Source organism: Fringilla coelebs (genome assembly GCF_963513975.1).
Source record: "Fringilla coelebs genome assembly, chromosome: 4".
In the NCBI taxonomy this organism is placed as follows: Eukaryota; Metazoa; Chordata; class Aves; order Passeriformes; family Fringillidae; genus Fringilla; species Fringilla coelebs.
Window position 1 is genome coordinate 29254611 of NC_140032.1, and position 22965 is coordinate 29277575.

Consider the following 22965-nt stretch of genomic DNA (forward strand, 5'->3'; position numbering starts at 1 on the left):
ATTCCAGTTCCAAATTCAAATAGCCTTTTTGAAATAAGACCTGATATGGGAGAATGTTGGAGTTGGAAAAGGACTGGTTGTTTAAAGGGTGAGTTTCTCAGGTCTGGTTCCTCTGTTAGTCCTATCACCATGACATTTGCTGTTGTTTGTTGTGTGGAAGTGCTAATTGTGTAGCTGTCCAGTTTTCTGCTCAAGCTATGGTTGCCTCTCCTCTGATAGATTTTATCTTTGCATCTTAACTGGTCCTCCCTAAGCTGCCTTTAAAATGAAAGAGAAAATCTGAGTTTATTAATGAATTTATTTAAAGCACTTGCCTAAAGCATTTGCAGCCAGATAGACTTCACAGAGTTTTCAAATATTAAGTGGATTCAGTGTCAAAAAGCAGAAAACTTAGCAAAACCAGAAATTGTACTTCTCAGTGTTTTAATGGTTTGTAGCTTCAAATAAAATTTCATGAGAATGTAATTCAGCAGTTTTGTTATAGCAGGAAAGAACCTCACATGTGATCAGTTCCGTTCTTTAGTTTAAGAATTGATAAATAGGTAATCCTTCAATAGTCCTTTAAAAATGTTTCTTCAAGTACGTTTCTATTTTGGGCAAGTATGAGTCACAGAGGGACATGAATTTCAAAACCTGATGAGTCAGTGGCCATTGCAGTGTACAGAGCTGGTATGTGGGGGTATATTTGCATAAATATGTATCAATAGACATATAATCCATTCTTCAAGTGGCCTCAAAGTATTGCTCTATGCCGTAGGGATGGACACAAAAACAAATGCCATACAGTTCTCACCATTCACTCTTCAAGAAAAGCTGTTTGCCATAATTTTTTACATTAAATACTATTCTTCTGTCTTTTGAAAACTTCTACTTTTTTTTTGTCTTAGAAAGTAGGTCTGAAGGTTCACTGAGGAAAAAACACACCCTGCAGTTCTTTTTGAAATGGTTAATAGCCATTCCTCATAGGAAATGGGATGAGGCACTGTCATAAATTCAGGTGATTCACAATGCCTTGTCAAATGTAAATTATTTTGGTTAATCTTCATCCCTGTCATTTTCTGTACTTACCAAGCATTGCTCCACTTGACCCGTAGCTACAGAGGAAATGTGCCATGCTACTGTTTTGAGCACTTGGAGAAAAATGTCATGGGGAAGCAATTTGAGGACCCTGTTGATCACACACAGATCTATTGCTAGGTAACTTTTAAGAATAATCTAACTAAAAACATTTGTAATAGAACAAAAAAGTTGGTAAGTTGGTAGTTAAAATGATGATTTCTCTTTTTTTTTTTTTTTCTTTTTTTGAAGGCAATACTGTACAGGAAACATTTGCTTTATCTAATACTTGAACAGAGTGGCTTTCAATTAGTTCTTTCGATTACTTCAATTAGTTCTTTCAATTACTTCAACTCTCTGTTGACTTGAGGTCTCCTGACCTCTCAAAGATGAAACTTGGCTTTTGTGTTCAAGATGGCCACTGCCTTTGCTTTTATTCTTTTCTGTTCCCTCTCTGGAAATGTAACAATTGTCTCCTATTGGCTTTTTGATATACACATGAGATTTCCAGAACATCCACTTCCTTGTAAGCAAGGCTGTGCCTTTAGCATTTCACATTTAAAGAAACAGAGTTATAACATGGGTCTCTATGAGAACATTTAGCCAGAAATTAATATTCTAGGGTTTTTTGTCAGGTATTTTGTTTCAGATTTTTGTTTGGTTTGTTCAAGTATCACATTTGCAAATACATTTTCAGTGTCTAGTTCATGGGGTTTTTTTTCTTTATACTGAGTATCAGAGGGCAGCTATGACTCTTATATTTCACCTGATTAATATTGGTAATGAATATAGCTTTATTTTCATTTTATTTTGTTTTCTAAAGGCTTTTATCTTTTGCGAGCCTGTTCGAATTCTGATATAAATATGCATATTTTGCATCATGTAATAAAACTAATTGCTCTGTTAATTTAACCAACAGGCAGGGAAAGATATTCTGCTCTAAATTTTTTGTTGTTATTAGGATTTCATTACAGTGATTAACAACGAATCAGAAGAGAAAGCACTGGGGAGACCGTATTGTCAACTTTCAATACTTATAGGGATCTTGTAAAATGATGGGGACAGATGTTTTAGACCTGATGCAATAGGACAAAGGGTAATAGTTTTAAACTAAAAGAGGGGAAATTTAGACGAGATACAAGGAAGAAGATTTTGTCATGAGAGTGGCATAGGTTTCCCAGAGAGGCGATAGATGCCCCCTGCCTGAAAACATTCAAAGTCGGGTTGGACAAGAGCAACCTAATCTAGTTTATGGTTCTACTCACTGCAGAGGTATTGCACCAGATGACCTCTAAAGGTCCCTTCCAACACACACCATTCTATGATTCTATTATTCTAATGAGAGATTTCTGAGAATGTCTTTTCAACAGCTGAATCCTTATATTATTATGATACATAGCCTGCTAGTGCATTACATTAAATCACTATACCACTTCAGTAACGTTCAAAACCCTGCAGTAAAGTTTTTTTAAATCAGAATTTCTTCCAATACTACTTCTTTTTAAAACCAGAATGTGATTTTAAAAGCTGCAACCATTTAATTCATTTTTGAAGCATTTAGTATTTTTTTGTGGTGTTTCAGCTTTGCATTATAAGTGATCTACATGGACAGTATTGCAGACTGAGTTTCCTGCAAATTCTGATCATCCTTAGATGATAACTTTTTAGATAAATAAGATCCTTAGGATGATTTTTTTAGTCAATTTTTCAAATGTGAATAGCAACTAAAAGATCATGTTTGAGATTTTCAGAGTTGAGAGCATATTTGCTGGCATTTTTAAAACCAACATTACAGCACAGGTTTGACAGCTACATGGTTTTGAAGCTGTCTTATTTCATCAATAAAATTCTTTGTAGTTTTTCTTTTATTCCCAGGTGAAACCAGAAGTCACACCAGCTGGAGTGATATTTTTAAATGAAGTTACTATTAGGGACAATGAAGACCAGCACTTAAAATGTGATTCCTCCCCAGCATGGAACAGGTTTTTGTCATCCGAAGCAATAGCACTTTTTGGAAGTGACTCTCTTCATTCCTATTAGGAGAAAAACTAAAAAATGTAATGTCAAAATAATGAAAGAAGGTCACTATTCACAGGACAGTGGTCACAACTGAATCAGAATACACGATCTATCAAACATTTTAACTTTGTCATTAATTTTATTAATGTGAAATTGTCTCATTTCCTTCCTTTCTATTATGTACATGTGAGCATGAATAGATGTGTGTGTGTAGGTGTATATGTAGCCTTAGTGAAATTTATAGGAAGTCATGCAAAAAAAAAGATCTAGAAATACAGTTTGGCCCATTGTCATATCAGACTTCAATGAGATATTCTTATGAGATCAATGATTTTTATCTTGTTAAAGAAAGAGAGAAATAGAAACTTTAGGTACATTAAGATCTTGCCTGGTTTAGATTTGAATTGGTTATTTGAATGAGCATAATATGATTGAATTTTGAAAACAATAGATAACAACCTACTGAGTATATATAAATTACATGATCTGACACTGCACCTAGCATTTCACTAGTGTGGGTGAAGGCATTCTTTTGTATGCTGAAGCGTCCAATTATTTCAAATCTGAGTTGTTCTGAATCATGACAAGGATGCTACTAAGCCAGAATTATTCAGAAAAACTGAATAAATCACCGCATGTAAGTTAAATAAACAAACAAACCGCTGCATTTAGACTGAGGGAAAAAAGTTTTCTCTTTCTTTACCTTACTAGGGAGCCTTTTTCTTTCCATTTAGTTAGGGCAAAAATTTTATCTATGCCTAAGAATAATATATATATAAATAATACTTTCAGAACATGGATATATTTAATTTCACATAGTATGCTATGGCTAACTGTACTCAATGTTTGTAATTGATACAGGAGAGGAAGACAGATTCTCCCTCATTTCATGCATGTTGACAGTCCTTCAGATTTTTGCTTCTATTATTGTTGTCATAGATAGTTAACAATAAACACTAACAGCTTTTTATTAATATACAACAAGTTCTTAAAATAAATGTTCAATGGGAGCCCATTAACAGTAGTTATTTGGGATAGAGGGCAGTAGACTGTGTTAGACTAGTTTTAGTATTAACATTTATTTTACAATATTTTCAGATAAATAAGATGGTTTATGCATTAGAAACTTTGATGAAAACAATTGTACCTTACTGGAGAATGACAAAATAGACTTTGTGTAAAGAAACTTCACTTAATCTGAGAAAGACTAAAGTAGAATGAGTAGAATGATTTGTTTAAGGCAGGCTCCAGTTTTCACTTTTGTAAAAACCATGCTGTGGCATGCCCTTGATTTCATCACCTCCCTTCTGAAAAATTGTATCACTTGAGCAAATAAATGCATATTCTTTATTCCACCTAGCAGCACTGTGAAAAACAGCCCAGGATAATGCTTTCCTGTTTGAAACATTACAATTATTCCATATATGTGTTTTGCCTAAATTTTTAATATTCCTTTTTACTAAACCTATATACATAAACTGTGCTATTAATTTCTAGCTGTTGCTGCCTGCATTTTTCTGCCAAACAGGTTTTATTCTCACATATCTGCTTGTGCCATTTTCAATGGATTTCTTAAAGAGGAATGTTTTTCATTTTTATTTTACAGAGTTACATACATGGAAGCAGCCAGGCTCAGTTTGTGGCAGAGTCACATATTATTCTTCTGCTGAGTATCCTTCAAACTGGTGATAAACATTAAAAAAACAATATGAGGCACAGTGTGCTGTTGAATAAAATTGCTCTGGCAGTGAATATCATTGAACATTTAAGCAGGTATTGTATTTTGGCTTACTTATTATATGTTGAAATAAATATTCTTTGTTATTTCTGTTTACTGCCAAGTAACACTGGCATTGCTTTTCACCTATGTGCACCTTGATATCTCCTTTGTTAGTCTTGTGCCTGGTTACTATTCTGAATTTTTTTTTTCTTTTCAGTGTTACCTTTCCAGTGGAAAAAAACTAATTTTCTTATTTTTTAATCTTTCTTATAATAGTTAAAAATACAATGAAAAAATAATTTTATTTCTTTTTACCTTGAAGAAAGGCATACAGAAATTTACCAAGTGAGCATAAAGATGATTTGCCCTCCAATAGTCCTTGGATTTTTTTTCCCCCCACCTAATATAAACCATTTACTACTGCTTCTTGAAATGAACAACTCAGTCACTTTTGCTCTGACATCACCTCCTCACAGAAAGACTTTGAGACCTGCTTTTACTCTTTCAGTCTTAATGAGTCAGAGAAAGTTAAGTTCAAGTTTTCGGGGGAGGGCTGGGGTTGGGTCTTTTTTTCTTTTTTGAAAGTTTTAATAAACTGTTAGAAAAACTTCTGTTCTCTCTGGGGTTTTAAAACCCTGATTCTTACTATCTTTCTTCATTGAATGAGAACTAATCACAATTAACCATTTTGAAAGTTCAGTAGTTCCATCATAAATACCTTTCTTTAAGGAGAACAAACAAAAGAAAATTATATATCCCCATCTGCAGTAATAGATGGATCCCAGGTTTATGATCATGGCTACTCTTTTGTTCTCTCTCTGAAGTAATGTTGCCTTGGAACCTGCCCTTCCCCTAACTTCCCTGTCTACCTTCATATTTGGCATTTCCTATCCAAAGACAACACCCTCATTACACCTTCATTGCATTCATTTGCCTGGCATCCATTTTGCTACCTGTGAAACCTTATATGCTTCATAAATAGCCATTATTAATTTAGTTTCAAAGTTATGATCATATTTTGCAGAGCAAATATAATATTTGCAATTGGACTGGAATGCTGTTCCTTGTTCTGGATCTCCCAGTACAGGAATGTTGCAGACTTAAATTGAGCTAGTCCAGCAAAGAGCCACTAAGGTGATAAGGGGATTATCCTGTGAGAAAAGGCTGAGGGAGCTGGAACTGTTTAAACTTAAAGAAGACTCTCTGGGAGATCTCATCAATGTGCATAGATACCTGATTGGAGGATATGAAGAGGAAGGAGACAGACTTTCTCAGTAGTGCCCTTTGAGAGAACAAGAGGCTGTGAACTAAAACTGAAAACCAGAAAAATCAGCTTGAAGACAAGAAGATGCTTCTTACTTGAGGGTGCTCAAGCATGGAAGCAGGTTACCCAGAGGGGCTACAGAGTTTCCATCTGTGTATAGTTTCCAGCTGAAAACTGCCAAGTCAAAACTCAGTGATTATTACTTTTAATGCTACATTTTTTGAAAAACAGGTTTTGTATTTCATGTGAAAAGTTTCTTGTTTATTAGATAGAGTATCTTACGGGTATCATCTTTATGCTTTCCTTCGTAGAGCTGCAATTTATGATTTCACAGTTTTCTGCTTTTCATGAACTGCCACAATTTAAACAAATCTGTTATCTAAAATAATCCCATTGACTGCTTGAGAAAAGTAGGCCCCCAAACCAGAGAATATTAAAAAAAAAAAATTCTGTTGATGACATATTTTCTCTGACTCAGGCATAAAAGTGGTATCTTTTTGTTGGCAGATACTGTCTTTAAACCAGGAAGTTGGCTGGCTACATTAATGCTGCTGTCTGAAAGAATCCCTTCAGTGATGTTGTTCATTGCCACTTGCAGAAAGAATTCTCTAAGGTTTCATTTCATGGCTCAATACTGTTGAGATGAGTTTTTAGTCACACACAAATTTCACAATGAAATCTTTCCCACAAAATCTTGACAGAGTTTAACAGTTAGTTATGAAAATTAATATTCCTTTATTTTTTCATTGTTGTTAGTAATTATGAGCTCAATTGCTTCATTATTTTTTTGTTCAGAAAGTGTTGTTAGAAAATGTGGAAAATAGAAAAAAATATGCCAGATTAATTTTATCCTCTGAAAGATGCATTGAATTTTAAACCAGGACATTACTATTCTGGTAATGTACATGTTTCATTTGGTTGCTTCTTTTTTCTTTGTAGTAGTAAGCTTGTCACTTCTTGCTAGATGTTGAAATGCAATGTTTTATTTCTCTATAAAGTGAATTTTTAATACCTGAGATGAAAAAATATGAATTTCCTTTGCATTTCTGTATTTTTTTTAAGATAGTGATCTTACCCCATCTGCTAGGTGATTTCTGTGTAAAGATCTGGTTTTCCATGCTGTAGCTACATAAATAGGACTTGGAAGGATTTAGGAAGATGTCATATACAGTTTAAGTCATTTCATAAGGCAAAATTAAATTCAGTAACATCTATACCAAGTTACTGATTACCTACCAGGTAGATATTCACATACTGGGTACGCACCGAGGACTGGTCATAGGGGTGAATTTCCTTGGCACTAGGGGTGGGCTGACCCTGGCTGGACAGGAGCCTGCCAAAGCCACTCAGTCACTCTTCAGCTGGTCAGGGGACAGAAAATGTACCAAAAGGTTCGTGGGTCAAGATAAGGACAGGGAGAGACTCAGGGAAATTAATTGAATTTACTACCAGTCAAATCAGAGAAGGGTAATGAGAAATAAAAAACAAATCTTAAAACGACTTTGCCCCCACCCCTCCCTTCCTCCTGATTTATCGACCTGGTTTTCCACAGTGGTGCAAAGGGATGGAGAATGGAAGTTGTGTCCAGTTCATCACAATTGTCCCTGCCTCTCTTTCTTCCTCAGGATGAGGACTCATCACACTCTTCCCTTGTTTCCTCCTATGGGAGAAAGTTCTTAATGAACTTAATGAACTACATGTCTTCATGAACATGTAGCAGAGAACAGTGAAAAGACATGGTTGGATATCTGAGAATCATTAAGGTTGGAAAAGACCTCTAAGATATCATGGTGCTTATACTATACACTTCTGTCACTTCCAGGCTATTACTTCGAGCAGTCTTTGTTATGCTGACAAGATGATTCTTACTCAGTTTTGTTCTTTGGCTCCCTTTTCTCTTGTATTGGAGAGTTAACCTCAGGACATAATTATGGAAATCTTAAAATTGTTGCTTGAAAGGGATCTCAGAAGACTACATACTGCAGTCTTCCTGTTATTGAAGGATTATCACTAACACTGGAACTTTTCTTTCTTGGTGTTGTCTGAGTGCAATTTTTTCAGAACTTCTCAGATGGAGATCTCATAATGTCTCTGGGCAGTTTCAGATGTGAAGTTTTTTTTCATCCAGTCTGAACCTTTCCACCTACAGTTCATGGTGCATTCTGGTATGAATTACAATCTTGTCTGACATAACATTTGGCTTCCCTTTGGATTTCTTTTGCCAGCCTTATAGAATTGGTGGAAGAGCTTTAGTGAAGCTTTCTTTAAAAGATGAAGAGAACACTCTATGGAATAGAAGTATGTGATCCATTATGTTTTAGCTTTTTATTGCTTAGGAATAAAACAAAAGCCAAGGTTTGCTTTTATTCATGCCACATTATACATCATTGTTCACCATAAATAGACAGGTTAAAAAATTTTTAGAAAGAAAATATTTTTATCATTATTTCCAGAAAAAAAGTTATATGGAATAAGAGTTAGGTACAAATTTAATTTGAAATTATATCCATAAAAATATGCCAGTCTTTTCAATCTGCTTTCAGTTTTCTTTGAAATTGGCCAAATTTTACATGCTCTCCAGAAACAACAAGTCCTTGTTATCATATGTAACTGAGAAGGAAATTTTTCCCCACATTATCTTGATAATCAGTGCTTCAAGCAACTGGGTTAAATTTACACACATAATACTTTGGAAGGGGTTGTAGAATTATTTCAGTATAGAGAGTTTCTGATGAAGTAGAAAATTTATCAAAAAGTCAGTACATAAATAGAAGTATAACTGCTGTAGAATAAATATGGCAGATGACACAAAGAAAAAAATTTTAAGTAAGAGCACGGAATAGTTTTTTTTAAAGTGAATTTTGTTTTGATAAATTATATAAAAGCAGTAACATATGCGGAGCTGTGAACATGCTAGGCTTTGTGCAGTCTGTAATTCAAGGTTTTGTTCTTGAAGAGTACAAGTATCTGTAAGGACCCTAGGACTACATAGTTTACACAGAGCAGTAACTTAGTTCACAGTCACAATCCTCGTAAGGCAGTCTAATTGTGTGCTAGATATCCAATTCTACCATGCAAAAAGAGGACATATCTAAACACATTTTGATTTAGCAATAAAGTTTAGCATCTTCTCAAGTTATCATCAGTTTGCATGCACATGTATTAGTGCAGCAATTACTTTTAAGAACATAGAGAAAAATTGTGCAAAACAAAATAACCAAATGGAATAAATAATTCAGGGATTTGAGCCAGATCGACTATAAAAAATGTTATAGATTCTAGTAATCAATTAATAAATTCTTCGTTCTTTTTAATCATTTTTAAATTAATTATAGGATATTATTCTATAGCAATGAATTTTCAGTGTAAACTTCATGTAGTATGCAGAATTTATTCCTTTAGGATTTTTTTAGCCTATTATTTGCACAATAAATGCAACTTTAGTATATGTCATGGGAAGTAGTCCATTCTCTCTCTTTTTTTCCCTTCTATTTGGAGCTTTATAGAGTTCACCAAAGATACTTCTCTTTTGTTCTTTCCAAGTTGAAAAATTCTCTTTCCCCATGCAGAAGATGTTCCAGGCTTGTGGTGTCTGTTCTTGCAGCGCTCTTGTGACACAAATTGGGTCATAGATAAGAGGAGTGAGTTAGCAGAAATGATCGGGTACTAATAAAATTTTTTTAAATGCTGAGTAGGTTGACATTCTTGAAGAGACAAGAAAGAGAAACGAAAGACAAGGGCATTGAAGTACTGTTGCTAGAGTTATTAAGAAGACATAAAGGCAAAAGAGAGATAACTTTGGAATGAAGAGCTGTCATTGCCTAAGAGAAATGACATGCAGTAAACTGCCCAATCAGTATTACTGTTGTAATTAATTACAGTTGAATACAGATAGTGTATATGGCTGTTATATCCAAAAAGGCATTGAAGTGTGCAGCTGTAAATATTGCTCTGGGTGTCAAGATACAGCAAGAAAGATAAGGAATAATAATGTTGAATAAGCTGTGTTGAAGTTAAAAGATTTCTTAAATTCTTTTATTCCTCCTTTTTGTAGACACTACTCAGTATTTCTAATGAATTTTCATCACGTTTTTATGTCATTCCCCAGAGAAATAAAACTGTTTTGAATGTAATATGTCATAGTTTTTTCCCTTTTGTAGTAACAATGGATCCTGACTTTTAGGAGTAAATTTAAAAATAAATACTTTTATTAACAAATGAGTTTCAGTTATTTAACAAACTACTTACTTATATACTTATATAATATATTTATATAATATAGCTCCTATACAGGAGATATATTAACCAAAACCCATTATTATAGGAATTAGCAGTTATGATTAACCTGATACGTTTTCTCATTTTTACTATTAAACTTAGCATGCTGATTAAACACATGCACCTACGTAAAAATAGAAATGTCTTTTCAGTTTCCTAATTTGAATTCCCAAGGCAAAGTTTAATGGGACACCTGAGTAGGTGGATACAAGATATTGATCAAAAGGGAAAAGGACAAAGCTTTAAAATGACACCTATTATGAAGGAGATTTCCTGTCCTACAGAGGAAATTCAAATTGAGTGTATTAAGTGCCTCTGTGGTATGAGGAAACTTTTACATAAGATGAGTGTAAAGAGATGACTTTCTGTATGTAGAGTCACTGAGCATAAGAATCTGAAATTTTGAGTCATAAGTTAGTAGAATAATACTCACTTAGCTCTCAGTAGTAAGATTGTGTCACTTGTGTATCAATATGCACAGCTAATTGTGTGTTCCCCAGAGATTATATGGTAAAGTGAATGAGGATGGTAACTAAAGCAGTGAGAAAGGATTATTGTATTCTTGATCTTAAGGATAAGAAAGAAAGAAGGAAGACCATGGTGGATAAAGTTACAACTAAAAACACGACATTAAAGCATATTTAAGCATGCTTCCTAATTAACTTTGGAAATCATCATCCAAAGCAGGAGAACATCCTGTACATTTTCTGTTATTTACTTGCATTAGCTGCCAGTACTGCCTCTTAACCTTGTAACTTATTCTGATTCTACTGGAAGCTGTCAGATTCCTCCTAAATGTAATGAAGCATAAGGAGATCATAGCTAGAAAAATCAAGACAGTTTTATGTTACCTATGTCTTCTACTGCTTGACCTTAAAGCAATTCATAACGTGACCCTTTAGAAAAGACAGTAAGGTTCCTTAAATGTGAGCAAGATATGCAGAGACCTTAAATTTACAGCTGGGCATTTGTTAACACAACATGAAACGTAATTCATAATCTTTCATCAGCTAATTGCAGTACTCTGGAATTGGTGAACTACTTTCTCATATGGTGTGTGTCCTCTGCATGAATTTACCAACTCTGAATTTCAGTGATTTTCAACCATTTTCAGTTTCTGGTTAAAATTTTCCGATGAAAGTGCAGACCCTTGCAAAGCTAATTTAGCTGTCAGCTGCTCTGGCAATTAGCCCATTTTTATTCACCTTTCACAAACAGCTGGCTATTAGTCCACACAATAAGGGGCATTCACTGACCACAGGCTGAAAATATTTTTAAGGGTTTGCTTAGGCTTCAGTTAATTATTTTAATGGTTAAGAAACATATTAGCTTGAATGGATAAAAGATGCAGAAATCTAGTCCAAAGTTAAATGTTTTACCTTTTGGATCCACAGATACCTCTTACTAAATGGAGTAGCCCTCAAGTGCATTCAGCTAAGAAATAAATTATATTGCCTAGATCCTAGCAATGTTGGAGAGTAAAACAACAGCCTGGACTCAAATTGATGGTGACATATGGCATAGAAAAAGAATGTGTGATATTCTCAAAAATATTTATAGGTTTTTAGGGAAAGCAAGAGAGATTTTGCCTGCATGCAAGTAACAAGTGTGTGCCAACAGATGAGACATAGTAGGTCTAGTGTTTGAAATAATGTGCTTGAAAATAAGGTAGATGTTTGTAATAGTGTTAGAATGCCGAGAGAAAATTATATAGCTTCATAAATAGTTAAAAATAGCTCAAATGAAGTTTGTTTTAGGAAATGCATCTGTTTTTAAAAGTTAAATAAAACTGTTAAGAAATTCTCTCATTTATTTGTTTCTCTGGTATGTTTAACATTAATGTAAGTAAAGTACTGTTATACATCTACCTGTTCTACAGGTGTTTATACTTTTGTTATTTGAATATTTATAAATATTTGAAAATTTAGAGAAATTGATTACAAAATATAAGTAAAGCTAGAAAAAGATATTATGGGGCAAACCACACTATGGAAATTTGCAAGATGGACAGGACTAAACCTGAAATTTCATTAGATGTAATGTACAACCAAAAGGGTCATAAATAATAAATGTAAAAATCATTTCCCCAGTGTTAGTTTTAGCTGATCCTAAATGTGAATAATTAGGATGCAAATCAGGCTGAAAAACTCTGTATGTTTGATTAGTGATTTAACACAAACTTAATCAGGTATCTCTAGCCTCCATTTTGCAGCTGAATTAAAACAAATTCCAGAGTCTTTTTCTTCTTCTGATGCTTTTATGTGGCCTTTCCATTCTCAGAGCTCTAAGAACACCACAAGAGCAATGGTTCCTTCAGATTGTCTGTGGTTCAGAGAGACAAGTTCATAAATTGAAGCTGAAATTAATCAAATTAATAATAAACTTTTTCACTCTAGGAAATTCTGTATTATTTTGAAATCTATTCTCTGCTCTGTTAAAATGATGAAAAAGTATCAAAAAAGAAAGTGGTATAGTATAGTTGGCATTTCTATACTATATAGTGGTATAGTATAGTTTGCAATGGTAGAAATGCAAACTTTGAGCTACTCCACTGTTGTGACATGCATATTTCAAGGAGTTGAGTAGAATCCCATGAGTGCCAAGACTTGTGTGATACTTCATAAAATTACTGAAAAACCATTCAGTTAAGCTGAAGCCAGAAGGTTTCAAACAGAAAGTATATTCAGGGTTGTTGTTAGTATCATTACAACTGGATTTCAGGCCATTAAAAAATACTTAAATACAGCTTCATTGTGTATTCATCCATAAATCCATATTCAGATAAATAATTTTCAGACTGTTCTCTACTTTTTCAACTTCTGATTTAGAAATCATCCTTCTTCAGTGAAATGAAACATACAGGAGTTGGCATCTTAAACATAGAAGTTTAAGTCTCAGTAGAAAAAGGTTAAAATAAATATCTCTATCAGCATAAGGGGCCAGGAAAGAATTTCTCATGTTCTAATCATCACCCCCAGCAAAAAAACAAACCAAACAAAAACTAAAATCAAAAAAGAAAAAAAAAGAAAATTGAAAAATAAAAAGAAGCCAGACAAAACCTCCCTAGATCTTTCCACTGATGATATTACTCCTTGACAAAAAGTATGTGCTTTTATTTGTTCCATGTCTGATAAATTAAACCAGCAATTTTTAAAGATTGCATGTTAATCTATCACCATTTTAGGTAACAGTAAACTGAGCACAGGCTCAAGTGGATGAATATTTTGTTCTCTAGTTTTTCTTGCTCATGTGTTATTAAGCAACTGTGATCTGCATTTTAAAAGGTAGTTTTTCTTTATGTGTCTGTAATGATAATGCCAGATTTTGCACCCTTGGCAGAAAAACAACTGAATATGAATGAGACCACCAAACTTTTTTCACAAAAGTAACCAAATGCTAGTCATGCTATTTTCTCTCTTTCTTTCATTCTTCACTTACTACTAATTATGACTAAATTTTTGACAAAGATATAAATTATTAATTACATTAATAAACTTTGGAATGATCAGGTTTTCTTCCTTTTGGGCATTCTGTGATCAAATTTTCTATTAAAGTATGCTAATAATAAGTATCCAAAATTTACTAGCAATTGGTTTCATTTTGTAGAATATCTATAATTTTGGATTTTATTGATCCAATATTTTTTGTTCTGTGTTGTTTTGGATTTGGTGGTCTCGTTTTTTCCCTATTTCTGATAACACATCTGAATTTTTCAGGGCTCAATATTTTATTCTGCTACTACTGATCATTTTCTGTATAATCTTATAAATTGTGATTATTACTGTCTTTTTCATGTTGCTTTAATACTGTTGTTCTTCCCGTATCAAAATTCAAAACCTTTTCAAAAGCCCTATGTAAATAATATGTTTTCAATTTTTATGAAATCTTGTATTGGCTGGGAAAAGGAAAAGCAGAAGTTTCATATGTAAAAGCATAATAATTTGAGAAGGTATATAACAGGATTTACACCAAAAAATTCAATAGAGGAATAAATTCATCAGAAAACATTTGCTTTCCACGGCTTATCTGAGTGCCACATTCCCCTCATCTTTTCAAAATAGTTTCATAATGCATAGTGAGGCAGATAAAGAGGAATTGGAAAATAAGTACATCTTTTGATGCATCATTTTTTGGAGATGAAAAACTGTTCAAGTAACCACTTGCTAAAATTTTACATTCTTCACTATTAGAGAATTGTGATACTGTAAAAATTATTTTCAGAGGTGGGACTGTTGCTTTATGTTGTATAATATCAAGACATAAGGCATGTGAAGGCATAACATAAAAAGTTAGAAATTAGTGAAAAATAATAACAAGCTATATATTCTGTGGTAAAAGCTAATTATTATGTCAAAATGATAACTCAGGTTGAATTTTTATTTTAGCAACAGAGAGCTGAGGCAAGTTCTGCGCACAGTGTTACAGTGTGGCTGTGAAGCTGGTATCATTGACGGTAAAAAGCAGCCAATGAGGCTGAAAGCTCAGCAATGTTGATTAAAGTTAGAAAGCAACAACTGAAGCAAAAATAGTGACAGCGTTAGGGAGGCTTTAGGGATAATGATGCGAAGCTCCAAAAGAGAGGGGAAGAAAAGCCCAGCACAATTCATGTGGTTACAGACCTAGAATTCTCAGTTGCAGAGCAAACAACTTACTTTTGTGAGATTGTTGTTCCTGATGGTAAGAAAAGTGAATTAAACTCATGGTCTGCTAAGAAAGTAAGAACTGTGTTACAGAAGGGATGTCTCCCAAATGGTTTTTTAGTGTGTGGTTGGTTGGTTTGTTTCTCAGAAGCAGCCAGGTAAGATAAATAGCAAAAAACATTTACAAGGCATTTCAAAACCTTTGAATTTTTTTTTTTTCTCAGCCCTTTTTGTGGCAACTGCCTCAATTAATTCATCTTTATGTTTTTGTAACATTGAAAAATGAAGAATTGAATTATTCTCATTACACTCTCCCCAGTTCTTTTTCCCTGCTGGAAGTATAGCTTTAGAACAGAAAATTCCCAGTCTCATATGCTTGTGAATCTGAATCTTAACAAGTAAAACTTTTAGAAAGCAATTTTTGTATCATGGATTCCAAGATTAATTTTTTTTCACAATATTTTGCCTTTTTTTTTGTTAGTATTTTTTCAAGTGCAGTCGTAAGCTTTTGGAAGACTTGAATGTAACCAATTATTCACAGACTGGCTCTGTGTCTTGCAGCTTGTACATGTGTGAGGAATTTAATATGAGCTACTAGCATGATTTTAATTGGGGCTTAATTTAGGACTGTAGGAAGATGTCTGTATCAAAGAGGTGATGTAAAAAATTATATTTTTATGTTGCCTGTTTGCTTCTGCCATCTTTCACCATTGATGTTTACTTTTAAAAATCTTATTATTCTTCATTTGATTTTTCTCAGTTTGTGTGTGTAAAAGTATGGAAGTCAAACCTGAATCAGGCTGCTCATTTCTTAGTAAGTGTGATTGTGTTAGTATTGGCAGTTCTAAATCCTTTTGCTCAAGCTCAGCTTAATTAAAATTTTACAATGAAAATTTCAGATGTCTTTGAAGATTTTTGTCTAATTTTCAACATTCTTAAAATGAAAAATATAAATATATTATGATTAGTGCAAGTGTGATGTTACGAGATGCTGATATTACTTATGGATCTAGCACATTTGAAGTATCTTCTTGAACAGTGTGCATAAATAATAACATCTTATTCTTGAAGTCTGTAGTCATCATGCCCTGGGTTAAGTATTGTTGCAAACTCCAACCTTATTTGACCATCTGTAAAAGTGTGTTGAAGTTTGTGTTTGCTGCTATTGTGACCTATGGTTCTCATGATTCACACCTGCATTCAGGCTGGCCTCTGCTTCAGAGCAAATGTTATTCACAGTAGTAACTGTTCCTTTTTGTTGATATGGTTTCAATTAAACAATTAGGAGAATGGCTTAAGAGCTTGCTGGATTAGTGAAATTGTTTTATTGTTATGTTCTTGTTCACATTTGTAACAGTTATAATGAGACAACAAAACACTGAAAGTGACTGAAGACTTTGCCTCTGAGATGTTTCTTTGCTAAACTGTTAAGCAATATGACACTAAAGAGGGAGTTAACGTCTTAGCTAAATGCAGAGGAAGATAAACCAGTCCAACTGCTTCAGTTTGCATCAAATAACTGGTGAATTGTGTGCAATTGCAGTGAATGATTTCTGGATCTTACAGTTTTTGTTTTTTAAAACTCTTTTGCTACCAGTATACAGAATATTTTAAAATATTGGGGAATGGCTATTTCCATAACTGTACAAAATTAGTGTCCTACTTGATGACTTGTCCTTTAAAGCTTCTTGAACCTTCTTTGATTTTTTTAAATCCAGAATGCACAAAGATATTTCTGCACATTTTTCCACAGGTGAGTGTATCAGCACAGTACAGATTGTGATATGCAGTTCTTATATATAAATACTTTCTTTCATTATATGAACTTGAGAGCTGTAGTTCATAGATGTACCTTTGTGGCTTCCTGAGGTATCCACATGCTTTCCTTGACAATGGCAATTCAGATGCTGCTATCACCATGGGAATGGTACTCCTGAATGAAGCTGCTACCTCCAAAGGGGATGTTGGAAAAAGAAGAAGTAAGTTGTACTTCATAGTTAAAGTAATGCTTGGACAATTAGAAGACCCTGTGAAATTGCAAGTGAATATCTGATTAAGTTTTCAGATGGTCTCTACCTTAAACCAATGTTTACCTTTAGTTGTTTGGAAAGTAGGAGAGCATAAAAATTCTGTCGATAAAGCTACATTCACATCAAATAGTAACAGTAAAAAAATACTTTAAGCATTTTCAGCCAAGGTATAGCTTGACTCGGTATCTCTACTACATTGCATAAATGCTTTTTGGCTCTTGAATTACATCAGAAGTCAATGATATTAAAGAAGAAGAGTTTCAAAACTGTTTGTTTTAAGATTACAACATCCAAAAGGGTGGGAAAATTCTTTTATTTGTACTCTTGCCAGTATCATGTCTCCAGAGGAAGGTGGAAGCCCAACAGTAGGTGTAATACAGAACATACCTAATCTGAAATGTCTAAAGATATTTAGCTTGAAGTGCAATTTTTAATGTTTTTCTGAATTTGTTGTTACTCAGAATATTTGTGAGATTTTTTTCTCAATGGATCACATAAACACACAATATGAAGGTGTTTTATCCAGAATCAAACTTCCTCACTGTTATGTCAAACAAGGTTTTACTGAGTATGACATAGGTTGAAACAAAGATGTCCATCTGCCTTTGCACCTTTTATATCCCCTTATTTTTCTCATATAAGCCATTGAAGGTCTTTGGAAGATGCCAGATTTCCTACACTGCCTCCTTTTTCTTTTGAGGTCAGTTCTTTAGCTTCCCTGTAACACACAATATTGCAGATAGAGCTGGCCAACTATTTTCTTTAAAAGCATTCTAGAACTCTTCGTGATAACTGAGTGAATGGCTAGAGATATCTCTAACCTATAGTGATTTGAAGGTCTCCTTCAGCAAGCTAGAGATGTGTCATTAATTCTGAATATCTTCTTTAGTAACTAGCTTTAACAATGATGTCAAAGTGATGCCTTAGGTTTTAGCTTTTATATTTTTCAGATTCTGTGCTGCTTTAGTGCGTAGTTCTGAGCTTCCTATAAAGGGATGCTAAGCTCTCTTCACAGAGTAGGTAGACAAAACAATTCCTTCTGTAGCTTGGGACCAAGAACAACCGATCCAAATTTCAGGTCCAAGAGCATAAACAATGGTGGAATGAAGAGAGAAAAACAAGGATGTGACTTCATAACCTAAAGCTATAATTAGATAATTAACTCCAATATGCAAATGGGTCACGACTAATAAAAGTGTGAGACCTTGTGACTGGTTGCCCATTTTGTGACCATTTTGGTTCATCTTGGGTGTAGCCCTGGCTGGGCTCTTGTGCTGCCCAAGGTGGATCCATTGAGGCCTTTTAATAAATACCTGTTTTATTCTTTAGCTCTGTCTAGTCTCTGTTCTAGGACAGCCTTCACAAGGTAGCAAAAGGATACAGTGACATAATAATTTATTTAATTGGAATATGATCGTAGATCTGGGCCTGTGGACACAGGTGCAGTGAAATATCAGTAGACTGCAGTAAAAATTCAGGCTCTTGGCTCTTTGTGGCCATTATACAAATGCTTTCTGTGTATCTGCCTTGCACTGTTCATGCTTCCAGTTTATTCATCCATGCTTGTAAATCATATTTGTGAGTGGTGATTCCTTTATAATGAAGTATGTTTATTAGGTTTGTACCTGGCTAGTTTTCTGAAAATAACTGTAGAAATTTTATATTCCAGTTGACATGTGTCACTTTCCACATGGTCAGCTTTAATGAAAAAATGCGTCATTGTCAGTTCCTTGGCTTCATGTTTTCTCATCCTTCACTCAAAGGCAGCACACTTTTCAAGCATGAATATTGCAATTGAATAGGAAAGGGTTGGCTAAAGTAGGAAAAGTATAAGAGGAGTTTTTAAAATCAAAGTAGCTCACTAGAATCAAAACGTTATCTAATGTAGATGAGCTGCATCTTAGTTTGGAATGTCCCCCTTTTTAAAAAATTATTTACTTGCAATAGGCTAGGCTATTACAATCAAGAAGGTTTTATGCTATTAGTCCACAGGATGCCTACAGATGTTCCAAATTTTGTTGGTTAATTTAGGCATTTACTTTGTTAGTTCATTCTTTGTCTGAAAAGATGCAAAGCACTTTCACCTGAATGGTATTAGAAGATCTGCTTCATTGTTATTTACCTTCAGAACCTGAATATTTATATTGCTACTGAGCTAAGAGTAAAAAGTGATTTGTCTGCCAGCCTTGGAACTTAGAACAGTGCCATTTTTAGCCATTAGTAACGAGATAAAGTAGTTACCAAGCTGCTTTTACTACTACTTCTGCCATAGATGGTTAGCTAGAGACAACATGATTCCATTAGTCAAGGGACATTTTTCTAAATGGAATTTTATTTCCAAAAAGAACAAGCAAATACCTGAAATGACATTATTTGATATGTATAATTTAATGGGCTATTAAATCCATTATCAGCAGTGAGGTGTTTGCATCCACATACATTTGACTTTCAAATTTCTGCTTTTTTCTTGAAAATACATTTGCCCTGACAGGTTATTTTTTCCTAATAACCATAAATGTTATTTCCATATCTGTTTGAAATCCTGTCAGAAGATAGTGGGCTTCAGTAGTCAAGGCAGTAGCATTTTGTATTTAACTGTGTCAAAATTCTCTATATATGATTGACATAAATAATATTGTTTGTAGAGATTGCAGTTTTAAATCTTTTATGTGCTAATAAACAAAGTTATTTTCTTTCCAGTAATATGTCTGGTAGGCCTTGGTCTTGTGGTCTTTTTCTTCAGCTTCCTGCTGTCGATATTTCGCTCCAAATACCATGGCTACCCATACAGGTAATCTGTCTTTAAATTCTCATCCTACTGTAGTAGAAGTTTAAGAATTGCTTTCAGCTAAACAATCTTTACTACTGAAGTCAATGGCAGGTGGTAGAAGCAGGAAGAATGGTAATTAATTTAAGCAAACCAAAAAGGACTGGAATGCAACTGTTAAAGCAGACCAGTTAAAAGGGTTTGAGCACAGATGCGTGACATATGCAGTGCCCCCTGAAAAATGCAAAAAGAAAGCATTCTTTAGTTTGTAAGGCATTATTAGATATTTATTTTTGTATAACTAAGATGTACATAAGACAGGGCACAAAAAACAAAGCACTGTATGGTGCTAAGATTTGACCTCAATAAAAGTACCCTTTTCTTTTGTCAGCCACACCATGCAGGAGAGAAAGGATTATAGTTTTTCTAAATTATACATACACCTGTCAGTTAAACAGTTGCAATTTTTTTGACAAGTGAAAAAGTAGATTTCTCTGATTGGGCCACATGATTAGTACAACAGTCACTTTTGTATTTTTTGTTATATTCCACTAAAAAGGATTCAGCCTTGCAAAGCCAACTTAGATGTAACATTTCAGCTATAACCTTACAATTTTTCTATTAGTTTTTGCTGTAAGATTTCAGAACTGTTTTCATTTTTATAGAGCTTGGTCTCTTTACACTGTTTAATTGACATTTAGGTTGCTTCAGATTAGTTTTATTATTTAATAACACCATACTGAAGACAAGGAAACTCTTCCTGTTGCAATATGTGCACACGGTATGCTCCTGCTTTTTAGTAGTTTCTGGTAAGGGAAGAGGTCTGTAAAGGACTCAGTAGCATCATACTGCAAAATTTCATCAGTATGAAATTAACAGCCATTTGGGATAGACTGTCCTGCTTCTCACCATCCTCTCTGGAGATTATTTGTAGCTTGACTTACTTGGGGTGAAAGGCAGAATCCAGTTTTCCTAAGTGTGAGGTTTTCTTACTTTCCATTAACTGTTCAAATCTTAAACTTTAAAAAAACAGGATTTATGAGCTTAATCTGCAGCTGAAAGCAGATTAAGCTTGAGAAGCATTGCCAAGGAATGGCAACCAATAGTCTGAGCTCCCTTCCAACTTCTCGTAACAAGTTTATTAAATGGAGAAGATGGTGGTGCTGCTGTGTTCCTTGCCATGGAGTTTATCAGTTGCTAAAGAGAACCTGACAGTTGTACTACTTTCATTTTTAGTTCATGTTAGGAACGTTCATATCACCTATTAACAACATGCTTATATATCTGTGCCAGAGCTTGCATTTCTTTTGTGAAAGTTTGCAGTAGGGGTTTTCGGCTGCAGTCAGGTACTGAGCAGCATTGTGAGCATTAGTGTGCTCTGTGAGTTTGCATGCCAACATGATACCATTGGTGTTAGTGCAAACTTAATCACTGACTATATCTTGTAGTATCAGGTACTATAAACTCTGGGAATCTTCATTTATATAATGTAGGGCTTTTCCCTCTTTTCTTGCTAATCTGTTTGCTGTAAATGCTAGGAGGAGTGGAGTTTAAAATTTTATTCTACCTACAATTAATCTAGAATTTATTGAAATACCAGATGCCTTTTAATGGGAGTGTCTAGCAGAAGTTGGAAGCCTATGTAAATTTCATACTTCTCTTTTATTATCCAAATAATAATGTCATCTTCCTCACAATCCCGTAACATTTTTTAGAGAAGCCTCTTTGTTTCTTATGGCTAGTTCTTATGAATTTTAATGAACATGCAAAACACTGAGGAGGACCAAGTATATAAACTCTGTTATTTTCTCTTTCCCCTTTTAATTTAGTGTCTTGCATTTTAACTTCAGTCACATGTGCTAAAATACATTAATCTTTTTGTCTGAATTCCTTAAGATCTTCCAAGAAGTTCCACTTCCACACCTCATCAATTGATCCCAGTGCAGATATATCTTAAGATGTGAAATATGTCTCTCCTTTTCCTTTCACTGGTTGTAAATTTCACCTTGAAACTATCAGTCTTTATGTGATGAATTGTCCTCAGGCTAGCAAAGTTTTGCCTTTAACAATACTAACAACAATGCATACTAATGATCTGTCAGGAAAAAAGTGACATTATGTTGGCCTGCCTAAAGCAACAGTTAAAGAAAACTGAAATTGCTTTAATGCTGTATGCATGACCTCAAGCATCAACTTCCCTATCCTATTTAAAAAAGAAAAAAATTCAAATGTCGTAAATTGTTTCCATTCTCTGGCACTGAACAACCAAGTCAGTCCTTTGTGAAACATCATGCATTGGTAAGAAGTGAAATAGTAACACAACCTGCCTGTGCATCCTCTTTTCTGCAGTGACCTCCATGTAGCAAAGATAAATCAAAAGAGAGGTGGATAAGCATAAAGCCAGAGTCAAAAACTGGAGAAAGACCATTATTTCTTTTTCTAATGGGATCTATAGGATGCTCATTAGAGGGCATGTATATAGGAAGGGACAGGAGTTTTGACAGACTTTTTGATCTGCTTCAGATGTTTCCAATTCTGATTTGATTCTTTCTTTCACAGGATTTTCTTCTTGAAGGCTAGTGTTAGGCAAAAATTGTTTAATTAATATGCTGCTAAAATACTCTTACACAGTATAGCATTGAAATGGGAAAGTTATTCAAAGTGGGGGTCATCATGAAGGTTACTCACTAAGCAAACACAATTATGATAGATGAGCTCACATGCAGCAAATCTTTCTCTTAGACCCATTTTTGCCATGGCAGGAATTTTTCATGGCTGTATTAATCTACCTTTTTTATGGGAATGAGATGAAATTTTTCATTTTGCTAAAACTTTCACTTTAATTGATATCATTAACTATTGAAAAATTATGTAATAATTTTGTGTTATACTCTTGAGCATTTTCTCTTTATAATTCTTTCTGGATAAAACACATGTGCTGATATATCTTAGACAATGTTTTTAGGAATCCTTTTCACCCTATTATTTAAAGTGAATAAATGATATGTTAAATATCAGGTACTCAGTGACTGAGCAATAAAAGGTAACTATAACAATACAGAATTTAATCTGTCAACTCATACACATGGGAGTGACACAGAGACTGTTCTTCACTATATGCCAAAACCATGAACTCTACGTTGATTTTGCAAGTCAGGAAAGAGCTTGGCTTTCTGGAAACCACACCTTGG

General features: G+C 34.1%; 1 protein-coding gene across 1 annotated transcript in view; it reads left to right on the forward strand.

Moving 5' to 3' along the window:
* TUSC3 (tumor suppressor candidate 3) overlaps window positions 1-22965 on the forward strand; it is a gene marked incomplete at its 5' end in the record, with an annotated part of 108371 nt that overhangs the window by 81879 nt on the left and 3527 nt on the right. The window contains 3 exons of the mRNA XM_084204415.1: window positions 4682-4745; window positions 16882-16956; window positions 19708-19798. Of these exons, the coding sequence (XP_084060541.1) occupies window positions 4682-4745; window positions 16882-16956; window positions 19708-19798 (230 nt within the window). The remainder of the gene's footprint in view (window positions 1-4681; window positions 4746-16881; window positions 16957-19707; window positions 19799-22965) is intronic.